General features: G+C 42.2%; 1 protein-coding gene across 1 annotated transcript in view; it reads left to right on the top strand.

Moving 5' to 3' along the window:
- Positions 1-2,346: 2,346 nt before the first annotated feature.
- Positions 2,347-14,100, top strand: part of LOC119599312 (programmed cell death 6-interacting protein-like) — a 13,486-nt gene continuing 1,732 nt past the window's right edge. Inside the window, exons 1-11 of the mRNA XM_037949055.1 lie at positions 2,347-2,826; positions 5,227-5,345; positions 6,930-7,057; positions 7,205-7,358; positions 7,891-8,069; positions 8,522-8,710; positions 8,985-9,302; positions 10,123-10,316; positions 11,341-11,539; positions 11,942-12,094; positions 12,402-14,100. The exon at positions 12,402-14,100 is cut by the window's right edge and continues 1,732 nt beyond it. Of these exons, the coding sequence (XP_037804983.1) occupies positions 2,615-2,826; positions 5,227-5,345; positions 6,930-7,057; positions 7,205-7,358; positions 7,891-8,069; positions 8,522-8,710; positions 8,985-9,302; positions 10,123-10,316; positions 11,341-11,539; positions 11,942-12,094; positions 12,402-13,139 (2,583 nt within the window). The 5' untranslated portion in view covers positions 2,347-2,614 and the 3' untranslated portion in view covers positions 13,140-14,100. The remainder of the gene's footprint in view (positions 2,827-5,226; positions 5,346-6,929; positions 7,058-7,204; positions 7,359-7,890; positions 8,070-8,521; positions 8,711-8,984; positions 9,303-10,122; positions 10,317-11,340; positions 11,540-11,941; positions 12,095-12,401) is intronic.

Genomic DNA, 14,100 nt, shown 5'->3' with positions numbered 1-14,100 from the left:
CGTTGGCGAATTCTGATAATGATAATGTCTATTTGATGATTAATATAACTACCACCATTGCTGTTAATTGGTGATTATTATTGTTATTATTATTATCATCATCATCATCATCATCATCATCATCATCATCATCATCATTATCGTTGTTGTTGTTATTATTATTATTATTATTATTATTATTATTATTATTATTATCATTATTATTATCATTATTATCATCATCATTATCATCATCATCCTTATTATCATCATTAATATTGTTATTATTGTTATAACTATTATTATCACCAACACACCATCATCGTTATCATTGCCATTTCTTTATAATCAGCATCATCACTATTACTATCATTGTTATCATTATCATCATCTCATCATCATCATCAAAACCTCATCATCATTATTATCATTATCAATATTATCGTAATCGTTATTATCATTATTATTATGATCAATATCATTATATCTCATTATAACCATCATCATCATCATCACCATCATCATCATCATCATCACCATCATCATCATCATCATCATCATCATCATCATCATCATCATCATCATCATCATCATCATCATCATCATCATCATCATCATCATCATCACCATCACCATCATCATCATCATCATCATTTTGCAAAGAGGGGTTACGAATCCCGACATTTGTCACCGACCTCTGCCTGCCACAGTATGACACGTGTATTTGTGCAAGTGGGAACGTGTATCCACATGTCTGTGTGCGTGTACTTGTAAACGTGTGTGTGTGTAAACGTGTGTGTACGTGTGTATGTAACCTCGCATGGGTACATTTGTATCTGTTGACGCAAAAGCGGTTGCGGTTGGTGGACAGGTCAGTATATTTCACAGACCAGAACCGCATCCTTTTAACTACATCCAAGTAAAGGTCAGACAGAGAGGGAGAGGGAGGGAGGGAGAGGGAGAGAGGGAGGGAGGGAGGGAGGGAGAGGGAGAGAGGGAGGGAGTGGGAGGGAGGGAGGGAGAGGGAGAGAGGGAGGGAGAGGGAGAGATGGAGGGAGGGAGGGAGAGAGGGAGGGAGGGAGGGAGAGAGAGAGAGAGAGAGAGAGAGAGAGAGAGAGAGAGAGAGAGAGAGAGAGAGAGAGAGAGAGAGAGAGAGAGAGAGAGAGAGAGAGAGAGACGGACAAAGAGACAGACACATAGAAAAAGAGAGACTGACAAACAAAGATCAGCAGAGACACAGAAAAAAAACGAAAATATTAAAAAGCAAAGAAATACGAGAGAGAAAAAATAAAAATACACAGTCCACCTCAAGGTCAGACAATAATGACCTTAAGTTGAACCTCAGGACTTGCCAGATCATCTGTTTTAGAACGTTTTTTTCTTTCTTTTTTCTTTTTATTTATTAAGAAAGAAGTATCAAAAGACGTTACTGTACACAATGTTAATTCCTCCGTCGCGTATGTGTTAAAGAGAACAAGAGAGTTGGGTAAACTGTGCGATATCTCTCTTATCGGGAATGTTTTAAAAAAGGCAATAAAATAATCTTTTATCGCTACTAACAGATGATATGAACAAGGCAGACTGCAAGGAGAAAAAAATAATAATGATTTCGCACAAATAATCTCACATATGGAGAGAAATGGACTTATTAACGTAGAGGAGCCTTATTCGTAATAAAGTAGACTTAAAGAAATATATATATTTTTTGTACATTTCATAATATAACCATAATAAGCAATATCCTGTGATAAGCCGAGACAAAGATACAGAAGTCAGGATATATTTACATGAGGAAAATGAAGTATTGAATTAGACCCCGTGATTTATGTCCTGACGCGACGGTCGGTTTACCTGATGCAAATAACAGCCCCATTCATTAACTGACTCACCCACCCATGACCCTAAAACCAGGATTTATCAAAGAGAATGAAGAAATGATCTTTAAACGGAAATGACTTCATACGTTAGTCACAGAAAACCCGAGGCTCGTGGGCTAGCCGGTGTCTTCGCCTATAATATAGTAAGGAAGTACTATGATCTTTTTTTTATGTGTTCATTATTTACTATTATAGGGGAAAACATATGGAATTGTTACAACGCACCGATACTCAGCGTCCCTTTGGAAACAGAACAGAAAACGCATTACAAATAGCAGTTATAAAATCACACCGGACAGCTCTCTACCCATCTATAAACATCTATAACTTAAAAAGAAATATATCACTAAAATCAATTATACACCCCAATATTTTCCTCCCTCTTCACCATCCCCACCCACCCCCATCCTGAAATTACCCCCTAAAATACCCCCTCAAAATAATAACAATAATAATAATAAAAAATCTGGCAGACCCGGCCACGAGGAACGAGTCTACCCCCATTTGTTTAGGCGTGACGTCACTCTCACATGAAAGAGACTCGAGGAAGGCAGAAGAAAAACACACGAAAGGCGGACGGAAAAACAAGGAGAGGAAGACAGGGAAAAGAGAGTCGAGAGAAGGGGAATAACGCGAAGAACCACCACCTCCTCCCGTCTGCTCTCCCGACCCTAGCGAGCGGCGGCGCAAGTGAGAAAAGGACCCGAAAATACCCCCTACCTCTCCTTTTTTTTTTTTAATTTAAACCTTACTGGAAGATGTCAGCGACTTTGGAAACGTTCGGCGTGCCCCAGAAGAAGGCGTCGGACATCGAGATCCTCAAGCCCCTGAAGAATCTGATCACCTCGAGGTACCAGACGGCCGAGCAGGACAGCTACATCGGGGCCATCAACGAGCTCGCCAAGTTGAGGACCAACGCCGTCGCCAAGAACCTCGAGTGCCATGAGTCCTCCCTCGACGTCGTCTACAGGTGGGTGCTCCTGCGGGCGCCGGAGGGAGGAGGAGGAGGAGGAAAGGGGGATTTGGGAATTATGGGAAATTGTGAGGGAAGGGGGGAGTGATTTGGGGAGTTTGGGAAGGGAAGGAGGGGATTTGGGGAGTTTTGGGAAGGGGAGGGGATTTGGGGGAACTGTGAGAGAAAGGAAGTTGGGGATTGTTAGGGAATGAGAGTGATTGGAAATTCTGTGGGGGGAGGGCGGATTTGGGAAGTGCTGAGGGAAGGAAGGACATTTGGGCGTCTTGAGGGAGGAATTGGGAATTGTGAGGAAAGGTAAGAATGTGGGAAGTTTTGAATCATGAAGGAGGAAGCGAGGAATTTGACTTTTGTGAGGTGGTTATGTTGAATTTTGTCACCTAGGTCTTTCCTCGTTATTGTCATTGTGCAAGTTTGGAAATGATGGAGAAGGCAACGTGTTAATAATATGAATCATCTGCAACAAATTATGAGGAAGGAATTGGGAATTATGAAGTTGTGATATTGAACTTCTTGGGCTTTCCTTGGTGTTATTGTTATTGGAAATTATGAACGATTACAGAATCAGATCCTGGTGACACTAGATATAACAAGCTTAACTTCACCATAACTTCCTATATTATCCCTTTATGAGAAGAGAAGAATCTTTGAAACAACTCAATTTACTAAGTTTACCCTCATAATAACCTGAGAGTTGAGATGTTTACATGTTTTCTGGGGAACTTTGACATCATTTTGAGGGTATGAACATTGTTTAATTTGATAGGTTATATATTTGGGTGTTATCAGGGTGTTATATATATATTCTTTGAAAGAACTCCATATCAAAACTCTAAATTTACCTTCTAAATAATTTGGGTGTTATTTGAGATGTATATGTGTTTTCCTGGCAACTTTGATGACATTTTGAGGGTGTGAACATTGTGTCATGTGAGATGTTACATTGTTGGGTGTTATCATGGTGTTAAATTGGTTGTTATGGTGTAGTTTGACACGTTTTTAAGGTGTTGTATGTAGTGTTACCGGGGTGAAATTTTTGTTGTTTATAAGATGTGTGTAACAGAACCAGGGTGTTTATTTTAGTTATTATCTGGTGTTTAATTTGGTTGTTTTTGCTATTTACAACACCATTACATTGATTTGAAGAGTTGGTGATTTAGTTGAAGAAAATTATAGTTACATTATGTATTAGTATTGCTATTTTATTATACTTAAATTTGTCTGAAGTTATTGTTTTCCAGTAAGTAATTATAGGGTGATTTTGCAAGTCGGTATTGTGTGGAGACAATCAGAAAATGTCAAGGCAGCTGAAGCAAGTGGGAGGAACAGAATCTGGGAATAATATTATCTTACACTTGCTGAGGTAAACTTCTTTTCACTTTTAGCTTCAATAGCAGTTGCCATAAGAAACTGTTTTAGCAAACAGGCTAGCTGCTTGCTATCTTCCTTGTGAATGTCTCAGGTCGATATTATCAAGCACCAAGAAAAGGCCGATGTAAAATAGAATAATTCAAAGTCCAATCCTCCCATGAATATCCAGTGTCTTTTTACAGGATTTTAAGCCCTAAGTGGCAACCCCTTTATTTATATATATATATATATATATATATATATATATATATATATATATATATATATATATATATATATTATATATACTTATATATATACTTATATAAATTTATATATATTTATATATATTTATATATATTTATATATATTTATATATATATATATATATATATATATATTGATCCTTTAAAGATTTACTCTATATATATATATATATATATATATATTTTTTTTTTTTTTTTTTTTTTTTTTTTTTTTTTTTTTTTTTTTTTTTTTTTTTTTACAGATATGCTAAAACTCTGTTGTACTCATTTTTGTGTAGGAGATTTTGGAATCTCTCTCGGGGCTCTCTGAGCTTGTATTTGTAAACATGCACCTGTCACAGATGGTATTTCTCTAAACTGCAGAGGTTGTTTATGAAAAATCTGAACTAACAACTTAATTGTCAAGACGAATGCTTGTGGTATGTGACTTATTACATCAAGGGAGAAAGAGATGTGTGTATAGTGATTATGTACATCAGAGGCCCATATTTTGTACACGAACTAAAATTGTTTAGGTGGTATTGTATGTCATATTAAGTGAGAATAGGTAATAGTAGTATTATACACTAATTTGAAAGGATTTTTACTTTGCTTTTCATATTTTATAATACTTAATTAAAGAGTATGAAAGCATAATTGATAAGAGACAAAATTTAAATAATTAGAAAAATTGTAATGGTAGCAAAGTCCGCTCTATATAGAAGAGGAGAATAAGTGATAATTTTTATCTTGGAAAAGGTTGACAGGAAATGAGTACGTAGCTTTTTTCTCTCTCTAACAGGTACTATGATCAGATAGTGGCCTTGGAGTCAAAGATCCCTCCTTCAGAGATCCAGATCCCATTCAAGTGGAAAGATGCGTTCGACAAGGGATCCATCTTCGGGGGACGAATTAGTCTTAGTAAGTGTCGAGGAGCATGCTTTACTTTTCTTTTGTTTTTGTTGTTTTGGTGTTATTGAACATATCCTCTTCCACAAATTCCTCCCCCTCCCCCTCCCCCCATTCCCATTCCCATTCCCATTCCCATTCCCATTCCCCCCCCTCCCCTCTTGCTTTGTCTTTTTCTTCTTCTTTTTCATGTTCTCTATCCTCTCCTTCCCCTTCCCCTTCTAATCCTACTTCACCCTCCTCCTCTCCCTCCTCTTCTCCCTCCTCTTCTCTCTTCTCCTCTTTCCTCCTCTTCCTCCTCTTCCTCCTTCCTCCTCCTCCTTTTCCTCCTCCTCCTCCTCCTCCTCTCCTCTGCCTCCTCCTTGCTCCTCCTCCTCTCCCTCTCCTCCTCTCCTCCTGCCTCCTTCCTCTTCCTCCCCTCTCTCCTCTCCTCCTCCTCATCTTCCTCCTCCTCCTCCTCTTCCTCCTATTCCTCTACTTTCTCCACTTCCTCCTCCTCCTCCTCCTCCTCCTCCTCCTCCTCCTCCTCCTCCTCCTCCTCCTCCTCCTCCTCCTCCTCCTCCTCCTCCTCCTCCTCCTCCTTCTCCTTCTCCTCCTCCCTCTCTGCCCCTTCTCACCCCCTTTTGCTTTGTCTTTTTCTTCTTTTTCTCCTCCTCCATCTTCATCATTTCTTCCATCTTCCCCTTCCTCTTTCCCCTCCTCCGCTTCCTCCTCCTCCACCTCTTCCTTCTCCACCTCCTCCTCCATCTCTTCCTCCTCCTCCTCTTACTTCTCCTCCACATCTTCCTCCTCCTCCACATCTTCCCCTCCTCCACTTCCTCCTCCTCCTCCTCCTCCTCCTCCTCCTCTCCACCTCATCCTCCTCCTTCTCCACCTCCACCTCCTCCTTCTCCACCTCCTCCTCCACCTCTTCCTCATCCTTCTCATCCTCAGCCTCTACTCCTTCTTCCTCCTCCTCTTCCTTCTTCTCACCTCTTCCTCCTCCTCCTCCTCATCGTCATCGTCATCATTATTCTCCCCCTCTTCCTCCTCCTCCTTCTCTTCCTTCTACTTCTCTTCCTCTTCTTCTTCTTCCTCTTCTTCCTCTTCCTCTTCCTCTTCCTCTTCCTCTTCCTTTTCCTCATATATGTGTGTGTATGTGTATTTATGTATGTATGTATAAAATATATAATATATATATATATATATATATATATATATATATATATATATATATATACATATTTATACATATATATACATATATGTACACACACACACACACACACACACACACACACACACACACACACACACACACACACACACACACACACACACACACACACACACACACACACACACACACACACACACACACACACACACACACACACACACACACACACACACACACACACATATACATTGATATTGAGATGTATATATATAGACATACATGAATGTCTATCTATCTTTATATGTATATATATGTATCAGTATTCATACATGTATATATGCATATGTATACACACACACTACCATACCCCCCCCCCCCCCAAGAAAAAGAAAAAGAAGAAAAAAAAAGAAACTAACCCAGGGTCCCCTTCCTTTCAGCTGTGTCATCCCTTTCCTACGAGAAGGTGTGTGTGCTCTTCAACATTGCAGCGATGCAGAGCCAGGTTGCGGCAGCCAAGAACGCAGACTCGGAGGAGGAGATGAAGCTGAGCGCCAAACTCTTCCAGGTAAGAGGGTTTGCACAGGATTGTTGTTGTTGTTGTTGTCATGATCATTACTATGATTCTGTGCATAATTTACCACGAAAAGGGAAACCAAATAAATCCTTGCCACTTCCTTCCAAGAATTCAAAACTCCCTCTCTTCATTTTCCAGAGTGCTTCTGGAATCTTCTCGCACCTGAAGACAGTCGTGTACTCGGCACTGCAGCAGGACCCCACCCCAGACCTGCAGCCCGAGACTCTGTCGGCCCTCGCCTCCCTCATGCTGGCCCAAGCGCAGGAGGTCATCACCGTTCATGCCATCCGGGGTAAGCTTGGGGGTCCTGCATCTTCTGGCCTCCTCTTCTTTAGAGGGGGTGGGGGGGTAAGGGAGTGGGTGGGTGAGAGGAAGTGGGTGGATGGATGGTTGAGGGGATGGGTAAGCAAGGGAGTGAATTGTTGGGTGGGTGAATGAGTTGGTGATGGGTATGTGAGTGAGGGGATGGATAGGTGGATGGGTAAGGAGGTGGGTGTGGTGGATGGGTGAGTGAATGAATGTGTTTCTGAGTGTGAGTGTGAGTGTGTGAGTGAGTGAGTGAGTGAATGAATGTGCCTGCACATGTGTTTCCCCATTGTCTGTCTTTGCCTATCCCTATGTCCATGTGTCATGCCTGTGTGCCTTTGTGCATATGTGTGTCCAGAAAAAGATGGCATTGTTTTTATGGGCATTTTATACTTGTTTTTAATCATGATTTGGTGTTGTTACTCACTTTCAGTTCTGTTTTATTAATTTGAATATAGACATAAGAACAGATTTGTTTATATATTTTACCTAAATCCCAAACTTCTCACCCCCTCAAGGACGAAAGAAGGACGCCATCGTTGCTAAGCTCTGTGCCCAGTGCGAGGACATGTATGGGGAAACCCTAAAGCTGTTCCAGAGAGAGAGTATCAAGCAGCTCTGGGACCGTGAGTGGATCCCTCGCATCTCGGGCAAGCAAGCAGGGTACGCGGGCCTTGCCGAATACCATCAGAGTAGAGTAAGTTCTCTCTCTCAGTGTGAGGTTGGAGGGATTGATGGGGGGGGGGGGGAGTAAGGTGATTGAGAAGGGGGCAAGGGGGAGGGACCAGAGATTAAGACGAGAGGAAGATTAGAGATTGAAGTCTCCAAATTTTTGAGAATTTAAGGTAAAAGAGAAATTGGAATCAGATGAATGGACAGATATATAAATGGACCGACAGGATAGACAGCTAAGATACATTGACATATATTAAGGTGCTAGTAAAGGTGATTGTTACATTCATTACTATCATCATATTTTTTATACCATTATATTGTATTTATACCATGTACTCACTCCAAGAGCATCACAACATGAAAACTACAATTAAGTATCATGCTGTGACCACGGCGGCTCAGACATGAACCTACCATTAAAAGAAGAAGATTGCAGTCTGTAAGTTGATACCTGATAATACAATCCTTTTGTAGGTATGCAATAGTGACAAATCAGTGGGTGAGGAGATTGCACGTCTGAACAAAGGCCTGGAGATGTTCAAGGCAGCGCAGGCGCGGTCAGGTGATCTAACGATGTTCGCAGATAACCTGGGACGGGCCAAGAACTGCCTGGATGAGGCAGTGAAGGACAATGATTTCATCTACCATGAAAGAGTTCCAGATGTGAGTATTATGTCTGTTGAAAATGATATAAATGCTTATTTTTTGTGTGTTGTTTATTATGTGAATTATTTTTTAATATTCTGTGCAAGTCAGAGATGATACTCTTGGCATGAGTCATCCATTCCGTTTGCTGTTTTATTTTCTTTAGAAATTATACTTTCTGTTGGTTTTTAAGACTGCAGTAACGCATATGATAAGTAACTCACTGGCCAAAAACTTTAGCCCTTTAATATTGCGTTTTCAGTAACTACAGCACTTTTTTAACCCTTTGCAGGTGAAGTCGCTGAGTGCCATCGGCAAAGCGGCCCTGGCCAAGCCCACCCCCTTGCCAGAGAAATTCAGCACCACCTTCACCGACCTGTTTGAAACTCTCGTTCCCGTCTCGGTACAGCAGGCCCTCGTGGCCTACGACACTCGCAAGCAGGAGCTGGTGTCCTCAGAGATAGGCAAGCTCCGCGAGAGCACACAGCTGCTCAACTCTATCCTGGCTTCCCTCAATCTGCCAGCTGCCATCGAGGACGTGGGTGGGGAGAAGGTGCCCCAGTCCCTCAGGGAGAAGTCCAGCTCTGTGGTGGAGCACGGTGGATGCGAGGTGAGAGAAGGATTGTAGTATCTTTGCATGACTGATTGATTGATTTTTTTTTTTTTTTTATACTCTTGTCTTAATTATTCTCCTAATTGCCTCTCGTCTCATCTGTCTCCTCCTCAATTTTGGTTGCCATAGCCATATCCATCCTCCTCCTCCTCCTCCTCCTCCTCCTCTTTCCTCTTTTATAAAACTTTTCTCTTTTCTTTCTCCTCCTTTCGCTTTTACTTCTCATCCTCCCTTCCTCTCTTCTTCTTTTTCTCCCTCTTTTCCTCCTCTTTCCTCTTTTCCTCCTCTTTCCTCCCCTTTCCTCCCCTTTCCTCTTTTCCTACTCTTTCCTCCTCCTCCTCCTCCTCCTCCTCCTCCTCCTCCTCCTCCTCCTCCTCCTCCTCCTCCTCCTCCTCCTCCTCCTCCTCCTCCTCCTCCTCCTCTTCCTCCTTCTCCCTCTTTCCTCTTTATTTTCATCTTCATCTTCATCTTCCTCATCCTCATCCTCATCCTCCACCTTTGCCTTTTCCTTTTCCTCCTTCCTCTTTTCCTCCTCTTTCCACTATTCCTCTTTTCCTCCTTCCTCTTTTCCTCCTTCCTCCATTCCTTATCTTTTTCTCCTCCCTCTTTTCCTCCTTCCTTTTTTCCTTCTCTTTTGATCCTCCTTTTCCTATTTCTTCTCCCTCCTCCTCCTCCTCCTCCTCCTCCTCCTCCTCCTCCTCCTCCTCCTCCTCCTCCTCTTCCTCTTCCTATTTCTTCCCTCCTTCTTTTCCTTACCCTCCAATTTTTTTCCTCCTGTCAAAATGGAGCTTTCCTAATTCCTCCTTTCATACCCCAGGCCCTGCAGAAGATGATCTCGGAGCTGCCCGACCTCCTAACCAGGAACAAGGAGCTGCTGGAGGAGTGTGAACGTTCCCTGAAAGAGGAGCACGAGTCGGACAGCCAGCTGCGCACCCAGTTCAAGGAGCGCTGGACCCGCACCCCCTCAGAGAACCTCACCACCACCTTCCAGACCAACGCCCAGAAGTACAGGTGAGGGAGGGAGGCCGTGCAGAGGTGGGGTTAGGTTTGGGAAGAAGGGGAGTGGGAAGCGCATGTGGCAGTGGCAAGGGAAGGGGAAGAGGAGTGGGAGGGGTGGGGGAAAAGGAAGAGGAGTGGGAAGGGTGGGGGAAGGAAAAGGGAAAGGGGCGGGGGAACGGGAATGGAAAGAGGTGGAAGTAGGGAAGGGGGTGGGAAGTGGAAGGGAAAGGGGAAGAGAATTTTATTGAAAATTTTCTGCCACCTCAACATTTAAAGTCAGTAGTGAAATATTCAAAATATAGTGATAGTGTGAGGCTTGGGGGCAAAGCCTCCAGGTAAGGAAGTGTGATATGACATCAAAGGTCATATGGTGTTACAGTAAAGTATAATAGTGAAAAAGGTTAGGAATGAGTTAATGATATTATAAAGTTACAGGTTGAAGTGCTAGAGGGTAGTGTGGTAGTGTAAAGGGTAGAGAGGGGAAGCTGATGGGGTATAGTATAAGGTAAAGGTTGATACAAGGGGAAGGAGTTGAGGGAGTAGGAAGCATAATGATAAAGTATTGTGATGAAAATAGTGAAAATGAGTTAACGATTAGGTAAGTGGATGGAACAAGGGGATGAAGAAAAGGAAAAGGAAAGGAGGAGGAGAAAAGACCTTGCAAAATTAGTTGAGGGGAGGGCTCAGGACTAAGGCAGGGATGATCCTCTATATTGGGCCTCAGTCCCCAACTCCCAAGCCCCCCTCCCCCCCATTTCCCCCACAACAACAACGAGCAAGGGATTGGGGGGGGGAGGGGGGAAGAAGGAAAAGGAGGAAGAGGAGTAGAAGGCAGAAAAAACAGAGTAGGGAAAGGGAAGAAAGAGAGGTAACTCATCATACTTTGCATTGCTTGTTATATATTACCATTTTATTATTACTATATAATTTGTGTAATTATTTTATTTATTTGTTTATTTATTTATATATTACTCATGATTCATAGCTCATAACACCTCATCCATAACTGAATTCTTTATCCTCGCACTCTAAACAGGAAAGTCATCGACACGGCCATGAGTGCGGACACGACCATCCGGGATAAGTACGAGTCCCACAAGGAGGGCATGGAGCTGCTGTCGGCTGGACCGGAGAACATTGCCGGGGCCCTCCCTTCGGCCAGCTCCACCACCGACGGCAGTGACCCAGCCGTCGTCAGGCTCAAGAAGCTTATGGAGGACGTGGAGACACTCAAGGTAGGACTCGGGTTTGCTTTTTATTTTTTATTCTTATTTTTATTTATTTATTTTTTCTTTTTCTTTTCTTTTCTTTTTTCTTTTCTTCTCTTCTCTTCTCTTCTCTTCTCTTCTCTTCTCTTCTCTTCTCTTCTCTTCTCTTCTTGCTTTCTTTTCTTTTCTTGCTTTCTTTTCTTTTCTTTTCTTTTCTTTTCTTGCTTTCTTTTCTTTTCTTTTCTTTTCTTTTCTTGCTTTCTTTTCTTTTCTTTTCTTTTGTATTATATTTTTATTACTAGAGGTATTACTAGAGATATTATTGTTATTGTTACATTTATTAATAATTTTAATAATAATTACAACAATAGCAATGGTAATGGTAATAGTAATAATAAAAGTAAGATTAATGGCATTTTCCTTTACTAGGCTGAACGAGATGCAATTGAGTGCGAGCTGAAGAGTGCAACGGTTGACATGAAGAATGTATTCCTTAATGCGCTAGCTCAGGACGGTGCCATTAACGAGCAGGGAATGTCAGCGGAGAGCCTGGGCCGCGTCTTTGGCCCCCTGCAGAAACAGGTGAGAGATTGAGAAATGTTCTCCTGAGGGGATTCTATGATGAATTTTACTTGACTTATTTACTTATTTGTTTGTTTATTTATTTATTTTTCTTTAAGGTAGGCTGGGGTGTTATTGATAAACATTATAAGTGAATGGATATGTGGTCTTTTTCTCTCTCTCTCTCTCTCACTTTAATTTTTTTGAAAGATTTAACAACAAAAGTAAGGTAGTGTAATACAGTGTAGCCCATTATCACAGTCTCTTATACATTGAGCTTAGTGCTTGTGTTTAACTTACAGAATGAAATAACTTTGGCATCTTTCAGGTGAAGGAAAGCATAGAGCGGCAAGAGGAGTTGGTGAAGAACATTCAGGAGGCCCACAAGGACTTCAGCCACGCAGTGTCTGGGGCGGGAGGTGAGCGCGAGGCCATGATGAAGAAACTGGCCTCAGCCTATGACAATTTCATTGAGCTGCGCAGCAACCTCACAGAGGGCACCAAGTTCTACAATGACCTCACACAGTTGCTGGTCAACTTCCAGACCAAGATCAATGACTTCTGCTTTGCCAGGAGGACTGAGAAGGAGGAGCTACTGCGGGATCTGACACAGGGCCTGGCCAACCAGAACTTAGGATCGGCACCTAACCCTCCTGCGCACCATCAGGAGTCGGCAGGCCAGGCCAAGTCTCCCCCTCCTCGTCCCCCTCCCCCAGCAGTCAACCCCTACCAGGGTGCACCCCAGATGCCACAGGCACCCCCAGCACAAGCACCCCCAGGCCAGGCTCCCATTCCTGGGGCTCCTCCTGCTGCAGGTGCAGTGCCTCCACCCTACGGCGCCCCACAGAACCTGCCTTACCCCATGAACCCCACAGGGATGCCCACCCCACAGGGCTATGTATACTCCAGCTACCCTGTCTATACTCCAATGCCTCAGGGATACAACCCATACTTCCAGCAGCAACCTGGTTATGGCACCGCACCCTACCCACAGCAGCCCTACACTGCCTACCCCTTCCCTCCTCAAGGACAGCCTCCACAACAGCAGCAGTGGCCCCCACAGTAAAGGTACCCCAGTATGCTCCTAGGTCACAAGCCCTCACTGTTCATGTTGCCATCAGTGTAATGATTTTTTGTAACTCCTTCTACTGTTGAACTGTGAGGGTTTGTCACTGCAAGTCCTGACAGTGGTCCACTGGTGATAACACGAGGGTGCTGTTTTAATGTTATTGTTTCCTATGGCCAATAAATATCACATATTGTAAGCTGCTCATTTCATTTTATTTTTATTTTATTATTATTATTATTATTATTTTTTTTTTGTTATAAGTTGTATGTGATGTAGGGTAGACTCTTCTTTCTTATTTCAAGGTTTTAATCCTCTCTCTGAGTGTATTTTCTACTGCCTGCTGTATTGAAGAATGCTGTCCTGAATAATTGATAAGTTTGTATATGCATTGCTTGGAGAGTAGAAACTGTTTGTGTCTGCTCATTCCTACCACTTTTTATTTTTATTTTCTATTTTTTCCTGTGTTATAGTAGTTCTCATTTGTGCAGTTTCATGTGCAAGGAGAACTGCCGGGGTTGTATGGGAGCGTGTTGCTCTTCTCTATATCATTGATTTGGATTTATGAAAGTGGTACTTGCCTTTAGGAAGGGAACCTGTCCATATTGCCCCTTCCATGATAACATGTTTTGATTAATTTCTCTTACACGTGCCAGAAGCATTATGTTAGCTTTGCAATAATCGTGATGATTAATGCCTGCTAAGTGAAGATCATGCTTTGCTTGTTGTTAAAGAAGAAAATAGGTATTACTTTTCTGATGTACTGAATATAAATTGTATAGAATTATAAATACAAGGAAAATTATTAAATATATGTGAAATTATATAAATGCATGTTTTTAGTTTCCTTGTTTAGTAGATTTCCTTTGTGGGGAAGAAAAGCGTTCATTGTTGAATACTTTTTGTTGGGTGTGTATGACTGCCTTGATGGGCCAGAGAGAATTGTGTTGCATGAAGAGAT

This window comes from Penaeus monodon, chromosome 42, assembly GCF_015228065.2.
Source record: "Penaeus monodon isolate SGIC_2016 chromosome 42, NSTDA_Pmon_1, whole genome shotgun sequence".
Taxonomy (NCBI): Eukaryota; Metazoa; Arthropoda; class Malacostraca; order Decapoda; family Penaeidae; genus Penaeus; species Penaeus monodon.
This window is presented reverse-complemented; position numbering and strand designations above follow the sequence as displayed.